General features: G+C 41.9%; 1 protein-coding gene across 1 annotated transcript in view; it reads left to right on the top strand.

The window, feature by feature from the left end:
* Window positions 1-254: 254 nt before the first annotated feature.
* The window catches only part of NOL10 (nucleolar protein 10), a 57,471-nt gene continuing 43,370 nt past the window's right edge, over window positions 255-14,355 (top strand). The window contains exons 1-10 of the mRNA XM_075201438.1: window positions 255-462; window positions 2,022-2,067; window positions 2,188-2,286; window positions 3,796-3,873; window positions 6,866-6,903; window positions 8,029-8,165; window positions 10,065-10,130; window positions 10,309-10,369; window positions 10,495-10,580; window positions 12,466-12,544. Of these exons, the coding sequence (XP_075057539.1) occupies window positions 397-462; window positions 2,022-2,067; window positions 2,188-2,286; window positions 3,796-3,873; window positions 6,866-6,903; window positions 8,029-8,165; window positions 10,065-10,130; window positions 10,309-10,369; window positions 10,495-10,580; window positions 12,466-12,544 (756 nt within the window). The 5' untranslated portion in view covers window positions 255-396. The remainder of the gene's footprint in view (window positions 463-2,021; window positions 2,068-2,187; window positions 2,287-3,795; window positions 3,874-6,865; window positions 6,904-8,028; window positions 8,166-10,064; window positions 10,131-10,308; window positions 10,370-10,494; window positions 10,581-12,465; window positions 12,545-14,355) is intronic.

Genomic DNA, 14,355 nt, shown 5'->3' on the forward strand with positions numbered 1-14,355 from the left:
AACAGTGGACAACTATTAAAAGTACTGAGCATGTGCTGCTTCAGAGGTTCCAACCACAAGATGGCGCTTGTTTCACGAGTAGAGTTTATGCCAACCATGAGACGGCCTGTTCGTTACGTCATTGTGAGCGCTGACAACCACAAGATGGCGCTTGTTTCACGAGCAGAGTTTATGCCAGCCATGAGACGGCCTGTCCGTTACGTCATTGGGACCGCTGACAGCCACAAGATGGCGTCGCCAACCAACCAAGCACTACCGCTGCTTCCTACTTCCCATCCATGTGACCATGTGAGGATCCGGCACACTCGGCAGACACATAACGTGGGGTCACTGGTCTCAGCTCTGAGCTGAAGCTGTCCTGTAATGTCCGCCCGGTAGCTGCCATCACCCACAAACATGCAGGTCTCAAATGTCAATGACGTGAAGATCTATAATCTGAGCTGCGGGAAATCCCTGCCCGAGGTGAGTACTATACTTACCCCATTACCCCATGCCAGAGGTGAGTACCATACTTACCCCATTACCCCATGCCAGAGGTGAGTACTATACTTACCCCATGCCAGAGGTGAGTACCATACTTACCCCATGCCAGAGGTGAGTACCATACTTACCCCATGCCAGAGGTGAGTACCATACTTACCCCATGCCAGAGGTGAGTACCATACTTACCCCATTACCCCATGCCAGAGGTGAGTACCATACTTACCCCATGCCAGAGGTGAGTACCATACTTACCCCATTACCCCAGGCCAGGGGTTAGTATCACTACATACACTCACATACCCCCGGCATCTGTCACATGCGGGTTATACTTTCAAATATATCTTCGTAAACCTTAGTTCCTGGGACATCTATAACATTGTAATCTAGTGCAGCACACAGTACATGCACATGCAGACTGCATTCATATATCTTGCATATTTGCTATAAATTATCCCTGCTTGCATGTTACATAATCCCAGGAACTAGCGTTTTTAGCTGTATAGGTGCTGTGGTACATAAGGTATTTTTATAGCATTACATAAAAAAGAATTCAAACCAAGATACATTACAAACTGTCTATATTAGAGACAGATAATAACCGGTGGTCTGCTTGGCACTGCTGACAGCCACCCCCTAAGTACAATAAGGCTATATGGGTATCTGAGGTCCACCCCAGTCACCTCCTTGTATATGGAGTGCAGGATAAGCTGACATAGTATTTATAGTTTCAAGACTTCTCCTGAGCTGCCCCCTTGTACTGGAATGACCTCCCTCACTCCATCCGTCTTTCTCCTAACTTGTGCTCCTTCAAACGGGCACTCAAAGCCTACCAGCCTTCCACTTAACCCTCTTTCCATGCTCGCTCTCATATCCTGGCTCCTCCTTTGAAAAGGGTGCACTTGCTCCCCTCCTCTGACTCCCTTTGTGTCGATCGTCTGTTTGCCCTCCCTTTAGGATGTAAGCTCGTATGAGCAGGGCTCTTCTCCCTCCTGTCTCTCTACCTTCTCTTCTGCTCCAACTTCAATATTTTTGCTTTTCCTGGAGCATCTGGAGTCTTGGTACTTCTTGTTTATTGTTCTGTACTGTTATTCCCTGTACTGTCCATTGTTTGTACTCTGTTCGGCGCTGCGGATACCTTGTGGCGCCTTATAAATTAATAATAATAATAATAATATAGTTCATGCAGCATTTTTTCCCTTGTTCAGTATCCTTTCTGTGCTTTTGCTAAAGTCCATGTGTTTGGATTCACTGAACACAATACTTTGTGATATAAAATAAAATCTTATTTGAAGTTCAATTTGCACTCTTCGCGGTAGAATTATGTACATACAGATCAGGTGTCTATATGTACATAAAAGCAGATGCACTGTAGGAACCAATATATAAAGTACTTATTGATGAACATATTCCAGGGCTGTGTTTATAAATTGTACATATATTTACTGTAATGTAGCTTGTGATTGTAAATTCTTGTAGGAATGACTTGCTTATGAACTTTAACTTTCAGTTACTGACATTCATATTTTTTTCCAATCCAGTGGCTTTCTGATCGCAAGAAGAGGTCACTACAGAAAAAAGATGTGGGTAGGTACTTTAGTGCTGAAATTTGCGAATACCCCCCCCCCCCATAATTTAAAAGCAGTGTATTTTTAGAGTACTGCGCTAACAGAATTGTCATGAATCCCCTTTCTTGTTGACGTGTAGATGTACGGAAGAGGATTGAACTTATCCAGGACTTTGAAATGCCCACAGTCAGCACGAACATCAAAATCTCTCGGGATGGACAGTACATTATGGCAACTGGTGAGACTGCAGCCAGAGTGCAATATCTGTCATCATTATGTCAAATTAATCCTTTGAATGGGAGAAGGGGTATTATGTTTGTATTTTTTTAATATACAGTATATAATGCACAAAATACATATAAAAGAATATAATATTTTGAGTAAATGCCCTTGTAGATTATATCTTGCTCATAAAAGATAAATCCACCAAAAATTGTAAGATTCCAAGCAGACGATCCTCCCTCCAGCAGGAGACTGGCTTTTTTCAATCTTGATGTTGGATGGATGGGAAACTTTAGCTCTCAGTGGAGGGACTTGGGATACATTTGAAGCAATATGAAGAAGGCAAATCGCAAACATATGTCCTGCTTGGACCGTCAAATGTATCTTTTATTTACTTTAATTTATTTCAATAATTATCTTTTAAGATCATGCTATTCCATTTACACCTGTTATTTGGTATGTAAGATATACTATAACTGTAAGGCTTACTCAGGCAGCAGGGTTAGAGGAACAGAACATTGCATGTGAGTCTCTCTCCCTTTTTTTTTTTTTAAATGTATATTTATTGTTGCTATAATTTTCTCGTTTGATTATCTAATGTGAAGGCAGCTGTGTTTTGTGCTAATCCAGTGTTGGTCTTACTGAGACATTAAGGCAACCTATCTCTTCACTAGGTAGCAGTGACATCACTGAGACATTAAGGCAAACTATCTCTTCACTAGGTAGCAGTGACATCACTGAGGCATTAGGGCAGCCTATCACTTCACTAGGTAGCAGTGACATCACTGAGGCATTAGGGCAGCCTATCGCTTCACTAGGTAGCAGTGACATCACTGAGGCATTAGGGCAGCCTATCGCTTCACTAGGTAGCAGTGACATCACTGAGGCATTAGGGCAGCCTATCACTTCACTAGGTAGCAGTGACATCACTTAGGCATTAGGGCAGCCTATCGCTTCACTAGGTAGCAGTGACATCACTGAGGCATTAGGGCAGCCTATCGCTTCACTAGGTAGCAGTGACATCACTGAGGCATTAGGGCAGCCTATCGCTTCACTAGGTAGCAGTGACATCACTGAGGCATTAGGGCAGCCTATCGCTTCACTAGGTAGCAGTGACATCACTGAGGCATTAGGGCAGCCTATCACTTCACTAGGTAGCAGTGACATCACTGAGGCATTAGGGCAGCCTATCACTTCACTAGGTAGCAGTGACATCACTGAGGCATTAGGGCAGCCTATCACTTCACTAGGTAGCAGTGACATCACTGAGGCATTAGGGCAGCCTATCACTTCACTAGGTAGCAGTGACATCACTAAGGCATTAGGGCAGCCTATCACTTCACTAGGTAGCAGTGACATCACTGAGGCATTAGGGCAGCCTATCACTTCACTAGGTAGCAGTGACATCACTGTCTGTAAGCAACAGGTTCTCTTCCAGTAAGTGTTGAGGAGGCATCATTTTACTTTCTCTCTCGGACAGCAGATTAGTTATATGAACCCCTGGTGATAAGACATTGTCTTGCAGGAACATACAAGCCCCGTGTCCGCTGCTATGACACTTACCAGCTATCTCTGAAGTTTGAAAGGTGCTTGGATTCCGATGGTAAGTGTCCTATAAAATGACCAGACCTTTCAATGTCTTTCTTTATCCTCTCTTTTCTATTTCCTATTGAATTGATTACTGTCTTTGTTTGGAATATTAATTATAATTGTTCAAGTGAAACATTCTACATATGTTTATTTTTGTTTTCCATGAGAGCTCATGCATTGGCATTTGAAATATGTGGTTAAGATTAAATATTTGTAAACATTGATTTTTTATTTTATTTTATTAGATAAAGCCTTCATTTTCGTCTCCATGACCCCTTATAGTAGAACTAGGGGGTAAAGTTAGCAACACACGTTCCTATGGTAGACCAAATTGTCCTGAAATAGTCATAGAAACATAAAATTTTATGTCAGATAAGAACCGCTTGGCCCATCTAGTCTGCACATTGTTTTAGTAATCTATGGTAATCTCAAACCTTATTTGATCCCTTATTTTTTATTAAGATATTATGGCTATCCCAAGCATGTTTAAACTGCTCTACTGTATTAGCCTCTACCACCTCTGATGGAGGCTATCCCACTTATCCACTACTCTTTATGTGATACTCTTTATGTGATGTAGTTTTTACTCACATTCCCTCTGAACCTACTTCCCTCCAGTCTCAGTACATGTCCTCGTGTTCTAATACTTCTCTTCCTTTGAAGAATGTTTCTCTCCTGTACCTTGTTCAAACCCTTGATATATTTGAAAGTTTCTATCACGTTCCCCCTTTCTCTTCACTGCTCCAAACTATACATATTACGATCTTTTTGTCTTTCCGGTTAAGTTGTGTGCTGTAGGTCATAAATTATTTTATTGTCGCCCTTCTTTGTACAGTTTCTAATGTATTTATATCCTAGTCACATCTGTGGGTCCGTTTCTGTCCGGATTTCAATCGATCCTGTATTAAAATGCATTTGTCTTGTGATTGCTGTTGCTATGTGTGTGCAGACATTGCTCGACCAAGCTAATAGAGCCCCACAGGATTTGTCCAGTTTGCCCTCCCACGTTTGTGACCACCTTAGACACATATCTTGTCTACCTGTGACCCAACAAGTTGCCTAGGTCAAGATGGCTTTGAAAAATCCCACACTCAGCAACCAGGAGAATAAACTGAGCTTACGGGCACCAATGCTAGCTATTGGGATCCTGTTATAACTTGGGTGACTAGTATTCTCCTTTACATTCTGCCGGTGTCATTCTTGTCACTGACTTAATGCTCTTCCTGGATCTTAATATTTTTTTTATCAAGAGTAAGTTATTGGGGTCACTAAGCCTAAAGTACAAGTTGTAGAAAAAAAAGCATCTAGTGCAGTGTTGGCTAACCTGTGACACTCCAGGTGTTGTGAAACTACAAGGCCCAGCATGCTTTGCCAATATATAGCAGCTTATTGCTGGAAGGATATGCTGGATCTTGTAGTTTCACAACACCTAAAGTGTCACAGGTTAGCCAACACTGGTCTAGTGACATCACAAAATTATATGTAATAGTTCCCCTTCCATGATACGGGTGAGGATATTAGAAACTAATATCTAAGGTGTGATCTTCTGATTGAGCTCGTATAGTCTGACTGCTCCAATGATCTTTGTTGGTGTTGCTGACGTCGGGTATGTATAGAAATAATGCCTCCACCGTGATTAAAACGTTCACTCAAATACGTTCAATTCTGAGTAGCTGCCGTGACTTTTGCCTGTATAGCTTAAATGTCATTAATAGCTTTTATACCAAGCAATTGGGTGTTTAGAACTAGTGGTCCTAAATTGACCTATACTGACCCCTCGGTAAGGGTCAGTTTGAATTGCTGCACTCAGACGTTGAGGGAGCAGATTGGGCGGCTACTGTGCAGCTTCCACTCATTCTCTTAACACAAGAAAGCACTGAGGTATTGGGCATTCAGAAATCGTCTGCCTTTTCCTCAACGAGAGCTGTATGCTGTATGCAGAGGCGTCAGTGGGGGAAGTATCTGACAAATGTATAGTGTTGGACACAGGACCCCCGCTGATCTGCTAGTTGGGTAGAGGAGGTTTTTTACTCTAGGGTGAGAGTGCAGCTGACAGTACTAACACACATCATTGTAGTCCAGATACCACCACAATTGCCAATATAAACATGGAATGTTTCATATTCTATGATTTTAAAACCTTTCTCTTTAATCTGAGATGTCTCTGGTAGTTCCATAAAAAAATCTAATAATCTATAAAACTTGGACTCTTCAACTTGTAGCATATACACAGCTCGCACATAGCTAAAGGTGCTGCTGTCTAACTCAAAAGTGCAAATTTCAGAGGGAATGTTTATTTAAGCTTCATTTTCATTATACCATGGGGGGAAAAATTACAAAGTATTAGAATGAAAACATATGTATTGTTCTAGTGTGTTTATTAAACAACAAATAGCTACAGTTAATCTCTACTGGTTGAGAGTAGCAGATTGTGACTGGAGAGTAAAGTCTTAGTGAGTTTATTGCGTTACATCTGTGTATCGATATAGTTAAATGTGGTTAAAAGGAAGGAAAATACAGTTTCTGGTTCATGTGCACATTACATTCACCCTGGGGATCTGAAGTCTGACTAAGACACAGCACTGCAAATATACATGGCGAACTAAAGATATTAGGACATTAATACATTGTTGCACAGGCTGCTCTGTAGTAAAGGTGGTGCCCATAGCAATCAATCAGATTCAAGTTGCCGGATACATTTTTAAAAGTGAAAATGATTTGCTATAGGGAACACTAACTTTTCTATGCCGTTCCCTGTAGAACAGTGTTCGTACACGTCCCCTGTTATGTAAATAGAATAGTTGATCACCTAAAAAATAGACCTTAAGCAACCCAGTGTGATCCGGGTGGTTACTCTGCTAAAATATAGACGATCACAATTGGTACTAGACCTGCATCTTACACGTTTTGTGTATCTTTTTAAATGTTCTGGGCGACAAGCTGTTTTTTTCTTTTCATTCTCTCTCTGGTTTAATGTGTTTTTTACAATGTGCTTTTTTTTCCAGTGGTTAAGTTTGACATCTTATCTGAGGACTACTCAAAGGTACAGTATTTTATTAGATTTGTCTTAGCTTTGGGAGTATTTTGCTGTTCTTGCATGTTCTAGAGGATTATCAGTCATGTTGTTGTGGCAGGTTTTTGTTTTTTTTTGTCAAGTGTGGGATTAGGGATTATGTTTTAATCGGCGATTTCGCCAGGTTTTACCTTTAATAAAATTGACGGTTAAAATATGGCTGTATCAATTGCTGATCTTTGTTGATCTGACAGATCTGCTTAACACATTTACCCCTAGGTTAGATAATTAGTCATACCTAGGTGTGTTAAACAAGCAGCATGACCAAGTTCGGTTGGACTAAATTCTCCTGTGGTCACTCTGAGCTGACAGCAGCATTTGTGGAATATAGATTTGCACTCGCCACCTAATTTGCTAAAAGCCAGTCTAATTTGTACAGTAAACTGCAGGGTTGTACGGCACAGATGCACATAAGACATGTTCCATGCTGGTTACTAACCACACAGGACACTATCTGCCTGGGCTGGTTCAGCTTTAGTGTATTCTGCTCGCCGTGTTTTTTGTATCTTGTTCCTATGTAAAGTTTTTTGGGTTTTTTTTGTGTGTTTTACAACTTAAATGCTAATGAGTTATGATGATTATAAAAAAAATACATACTAAAGTATAGCCCTAACCGTAACTTTCATGTTATCAAATGGGCTCAGAAATACTGGAAAGGATCAGCCTGGGGACAAGGAGGAGAGAGCGTATAACTGATGAGACACATAAGGACACTTTTTATATTAGTAATATCAAGCCTTAGAATAACACTCCTTGTCTTTAAAGCTGTCCCATCTGTGTGGGGCTGTGCGCAGTAATAGAATTATCTGTATCTGAATAGTGAAGCACTGGATGAGCCTGATGAGCATGTCTATAGATTCAGGCCTCTGCTCTTTAGGTTTTGTGTGACTGACTTCCGCTACCTACCCAGCTATTGTCCGTTTAGTTACGAGCTGACATTGATAATGGCGATTTCCTTAAACCTTTACATTGCAAAATCCCATTCTCAGCTTCCAAATGTATCATCACGCAGAGTGAGAAGCCATATGTGCAGCCACTGCAGCCTGGCTGATAACAGGTGTGGAGGTGTAACAGCATTTCTCTCTTCTGTTCCAGATCGTTTTCCTGCACAGTGACCGATATGTAGAATTCCACTCTCAGCACGGCCGCTACCACAGGCTCAGGATACCAAAGTTTGGCAGAGATTTTGCCTATCACTACCCGTCCTGTGACCTGTATTTTGTTGGAGCAAGGTAATTTAAATCTTAAGACATAATTAATGGTGGCTTAGTTGTTAGCACTTCTGCCTTACAGCCCTGGGGTCATGAGTTCAATTCCCGACCATGGCCTCATCTGTGGGGAGTTTGTATGCTCTCCCTGTGTTTGCGTGGGTTTCCTCCGGGTGCTCCGGTTTCCTCCCACACTCCAAAAACATACTAGTAGGTTAATTGGCTGCTAACAAATTGACCCTAGTCTGTTTCTGTCTGTGTGTGTGTATGTTAGGGAATTTAGACTGTAAGCTCCAATGGGGCAGGGACTGATGTGAATGAGTTCTCTGTACAGCGCTGCGGAATTAGTGGCGCTATATAAATAAATGGTGATGATGATATAATATGATTTATCAGTTAAAAGGGCACTTATGAAACTTGAACCTAATTATGTTGTGGGGAGTGTAAAGTAAACATTAGTTTCTCATTCTGTAGCAGAGGGACACAAGCGGTTGCACAGTGGTTAGCATTGCTGTCTCGCAGTGCTGGGGCCATAGGCCTGGTGCCCCCCCCCCCGACCCTTGTGGTATCAAGGCCATATTGCTATCCTATATAAAACCAATATATTTATATAGTCAACAATATTAAATAGACAGTATTAATATTATTACCATTAGAACCTCATGCAATTTTCCTGCCATCGGCCTCATCAGCCCTTGGTTGTTCCTGTGTAATTCCGAACAGATTCATAAGTAGAGCAGCAATATGGAAAGTTCTTCTATAATAACAATTTTGTTCTACTAAACTTGCATTTCTATTGTTGTGGAGTTAAAACTGTTGTATAGTCCATGTGGCTTTCATATGCATTTTATTAATATTAAGATATGTCTGTTCCATCTAAAGTGAGTTGTGGTATATTGGAGAAAATGATCTCACCGTAGAACAATTCTTTGGAACTGAGAACCTATTTACTCTGACGTCTTTGGGGGACGCTCCAGACTGTGGGGTAGAGAGTGTGGTCCCTGGGGTCTGGGCACTTTCAAATTTAGTGCTAAAATTGTAGATCCTCCCCCTCTATACCTCTGGCTACTTAGTCTTGTTTAGTGCTGGTTTAATGACTCCCTATTGAGAGCATCCCTTGGCCGTCTCTGGGGCTGACTGCAGTGTACTGTGATTGCCACTAGTAGTGTCTGTGCTACCAGGGCCATCTTCCTTTTGGTGGAACTTGGGGCTGGGAGCCTGACTTTCTCAGCAGACAGGCCCTATATCCCGGGGAATGGTCTCTGCAGCTGGTGCCAAGGTGAGGTCAGCCAGACATAGTCCTGATGGTATCTTGGTTAAACCACAAGGTGGAGCACTTCTGCTCCAGGACACAGTGACTCAATGTGTGGAAAAAGGTGCTGTAACGCGGAGCAACTAATGAGACAATTGCTTTCCATTTCTGAACTGCGCTAGAAGAACACTTTCTGGTTGGTTGCTATATGATAACGGCACCAATTTGTTGTCGCCAGTTTTCATAAATGTCCCCCAAGGTGTTGGAAGGCTTGGGATAGACTTGGTGGAGAGGAGATTGGTTGCTACGTAAAGATGACTGATCTGTGGGTAGGAACAGATTGATATTGGAAATGTATTTGGGTATGGGAGAGTAGAGCATATCACATTATTTATATTTAATACAAATCCACGACCTCTGAGTGTTGGCATCCCCCATGTTCACGTCCCAGAAAACGGAACAGCGAAGAGATGATTGTGCGCAATAAGAGACTGATTAGTTCACAAACATAGAAAATTTATAAAAGGCTATAGATTGCAGTATGGGTGGGTCTCTGACAAGTTTATGGAATTGTTTTTGTGTGTGTATAATTTTTAGCTGTTATATATGCAGTATAAAAAAATGCTTTTTACCTTTTCTCTAAAAGTTCTTAATATATTTTTTTTCCACAGCTCTGAAGTATTCCGGCTTAACCTAGAGCAAGGGCGATATCTGAACTCTCTCCAAACCGATGCCTCGTAAGTAAGATTAGATTGTGCTTCATGTCATTGTCTGCACAGGCCACTAGGTGGTGCTAAGCAAGTGATATGTTCACATTCTGTGTCTGTGAATTCAGACTTCACGTTATGTGTTTCGTCCATAGATGATAATTGCAGCCAGTATTCCACTTATGCGATCTTTGCAAATCTCTTTCAGACAGGTTAATGTCTGTGACATCAATCCCGAGCACCATTTATTTGCCGCTGGCACAGTTGAGGTAATACTTATTGTGTTCTCTTGTATGATCTTACTCCTCTGCCCATAGCCGTCCACAGACCCTGTACAATCAGAGGATGGCACACAGGGTATTTAGCTGGCTCTCACGCTTGTAATCTTCCCCAGGGTAAGGTGGAGTGCTGGGACCCCCGGACGAGGAGCCGAGTGGGGATTCTGGACTGCGCCTTGGGCAGTATAACGGAAGACACAGAGTAAGTTAAAGGACCAATAGAATCCTGTTTTATTTGCTTCAGACATGGAAAGTTTCGGTATATATTCCAGTCCCTGTCTCCATACAATCTGTGATACTAGTTGTGTTGTTCTTTTATATCAAGGCATTAATCCCCAGCAGCTTATTCCTTGTAAACATTTAATCATCCTCCCCTGCTCCTTTTAATCATCCATTTTTAATAACCGGTAAATATCCTGTTCAGAACATTATAGTTCACAAAGGGAGAACTTAGAGAACTTATAGATCACCAAAGAACCAGACTTGGTTCAGTTTCAAGAATTTTTAATATATCCACCATACGTAGCATAGATTAGCACTGAATAGACATGTTCAGGACATAGAACAAATCTGGCTATAGTAGTATGCATACTTCTTATGTAGGTAAAGCATCTGACTTGCGGCTAATCTCTGCCTCTCCTCCCCCATTTCCTCTTCTGTAAAGACTAAGGGGGTGGACTTCCTGATCAATGTCAAACCTGCCTAAGCAGCTAAGTCAAGCTTGTGATATTGGGGAAGCTTTGTGATTTGACACATGTCTGATGCAAGGCTAATGACCGTAATAGTGATCAGAAATCAACCTGGAGTCACCATGGTGTCTGACCATACACACCCCTTAGATGCATATAATTACCCTTTAACAATGACTAAGACCATTTCGGCACCTCTTACGTGGCTTACTGCTGGAGACCATATTAGTGTATTACAATGAAATTGTTCTGAGGAGTGGTGGTGGGAAATGTGATACATTTTATGGCCATTATATGTGGTCTCTGATCTTACGTAATGCAAAGATGCACTTAGCAGTGATTCCGTTATTAGTTTATGCGTCTTGTTACGCCATTGTTTCTTGTGTTTATAGGGTTACTGATTATATGTGTACTTTAGAGGTTTTGCCTACATATGTGGTGCATAATTACATGGTATACATTGTGTGTGTGTTATTACCATTATAGAAGACACTTCTTCTTTTTTTTCTTTTAAGTTTCGAGAGCATAAGCCTACATGTAAGTGGAAACCCATTGGGAGAGACCATCTTGGTCTTACTAGACTGGTTCAGGACAGCCTCCGGGATGATGTCAGTGTCAGAGTTGCTAATAATTGAATTGAATGGTTCTAGAATGATGCAGTGGCACCTGGTGGTACAAGTGCCTGGGAAGGGTAGTTTCTAATCCTGTGCTGCTGTTTTAAAATCTGGGGTCTCTCCTGCTAGTCACCACTAATTTGGAGCTAGGGCTAGGCCTCGATCTATGGGGCAGAATTCGCTATATAATTGTGAAGTTGGCATTGTTTTGTTCTCCCCTATGTTGATGGTGCCTGGATAATGCCCATTTATCTTCTACTGCTAAGGCTGCAGTATAGTTCAATTCCTAACCATGGCCTTATCTGTGTGGAGTTTGTATGTTCTCCCCGTGTTTGCATGAGTTTCCTCTGGGTGCTCCGGTTTCCACCCTTACTACAAAAAACATACTAGTAGGTTAATTGGCTCCTATCAAATTGACCCCAGTGTCTGTCTGTCTGTGTGTGTGTGTTGGGGAATTTAGACTGTAAGCTCCAATGGGGCAGGGACTGATGTGAGTGAGGTCTCTGTACAGCGCTACGGAATCAGTGGTGCTATATAAATAAATGATGATGACGTTGGCATTGTCTTGTCCTCCCCTATGTTGATGGTGCCTGGATAATGCCCATTTATTTTATACTGCGAAGGCCGCAGTATAGTTAGGTCTCGCAGTGAAATGTAAGGTCCTGTGTGATGACGTCCTGGTTGTCTTGTAATGATTGAGGTCAGTCGAGCACTGCGTGTGTCTGTCTTGGTTATATGACTGTGTATAACACACTTATACTCCTGTTTTTTCCCTTTGTTTTAGAATCGAGGGTTTGCCCTCTGTATCTGCTCTGAAGTTTAATGGACCTTTGCACATGGCTGTGGGGACGTCGACTGGACAGGTACAGACAGAACGTGCGAGGGGTTTAAATATGTGATAACTCATGTTTGTGAATATTGTCATACCAGGCAGTGACTCTAAAATATTAAAATTACAACAAATGCAACATAAACACCTGAATAAAAAATAAAATTAATCTCCCTCTTATTATGCGTCCACATCCCATTTAATGTGAGACGGCCGTGGTCCTACCTGATCTCATCAGTTTAATGATTTTAGTTGCAAAACATACTAAACATATACCACAAATAACGCACTTCTGTACAGGTGTACTGGGATGTTTTATCATCTGTATGGCTTTCATATCCATTTATTAATGTTACTTATAAAGTGAGCACACATGTACAATGCACCGTTTCCTGTGACTGGATCTTTGCTGCGTAATAATTGCTATGTTCTAGTTGTGCAATGATACGTCACATGATTCTTTCCCGCTCCTACTGTGCAATAACCTTCTACTACTGTGCAATAACCTTCTATTGCATGTGCAGAATATTATGTAACCGTATGTTGTCATTTTTTTCATGTTTTAAGACTAATTTCTCTGATGACTACAAAGCCTTTTAATTTAATGTGACGGAGCCTGACTTAGTCTAGACCAGTGGTTCCCAAACTTTTGCAGTTCGCGGCGCCCTTAGAGTCTCCATAATTATTTCAAGGCACTTCTCCAAAATAATTACTGACCAGTCCTGTTTTAGAAGTAGTTGGGTCAAAAAAATGTAATAAGTATTTAGTTGTATGCAAAAATGCCCCCTCTGCGCATCCAGACACGCCGCCCCCCTCTGCGCATCCAGACACGCCGCCCCCCTCTGCGCATCCAGACACGCCGCCCCCCTCTGCGCATCTCTCACGCCGACCTGGAAGCCGGGTTTCCACCACCTGTGAGGGCGTGTGTGAAACAAGGTCGTAGCAGGAAGACTCGCTAAATAGCAAACACCCTGTAAATCTGCCCTTTCCACCCCTTGTATCTCTATTAGATATATCAGCCCACAAAACAAAATCTCTCTTTCGGGCATAAAATTTGGTGCACAACTGTGCTTGGCCATAAATAACATCTAGTTATCAACGCCCCCAGTCCGTCCAGCTCCTCCTGACAGGTAAGGAGGAGACTCTGGAGGTTATTTTTGATCCACAATGCAAATGGCTTTATGATTGAAGTGTCCCTTCTGACTGTACGTTCTATGGAGGCTGCTCCTAAATCTAGCTGTGTGCAGAGGGGCGGAAAAATATGAGGCGATTGTGCAAAAGTGTAAACGCCGCACCAAAGTCCACGCTCCTATCACTTTATAGCCACCCATTCCGTTACGTAACAGTTTTAGATACTGCTGGGGCTATGTCTTAAATTAATCATGAGACTATAAGAACATTGGGACTTTACACTACACGTGGTTGTTGTGTGTTTTAAGCTTCTTATTTAAGCACAGTGCACCTTGAAACGTACTTCTCTGAAGGGCCGCTGTAAGGTGCAAAATAGTCCTGTGCAACTTCTGCTGCTTTCCCAACTGCGGTTGTTTCGCTCCACAAACCTGCCAGTGCCCTTGGTGGAGATCTAGGGACATCCGCACAAATCCAGGCACTTGATGTCACCAGAAAGGATTGTTCACCACACCTTAGACTTTTTATGCACCGTAAATGAGATCAGAGTGCATTGACTTTGCAGGAAGATAAGAAATGTTAGCACATTAGTTACGGAATTGAAAGAACACAATGTTCTAGCTAATATAATTATCTGTATCTATGAAAATCTCAAATGCACCTTATGTGGAACGTAGATGTAGTTAGGTTCCTCTGTTGTATTCTCAGGCAGGATCG

Source organism: Mixophyes fleayi, chromosome 3 (assembly GCF_038048845.1).
Source record: "Mixophyes fleayi isolate aMixFle1 chromosome 3, aMixFle1.hap1, whole genome shotgun sequence".
NCBI classification, from domain to species: domain Eukaryota; kingdom Metazoa; phylum Chordata; class Amphibia; order Anura; family Limnodynastidae; genus Mixophyes; species Mixophyes fleayi.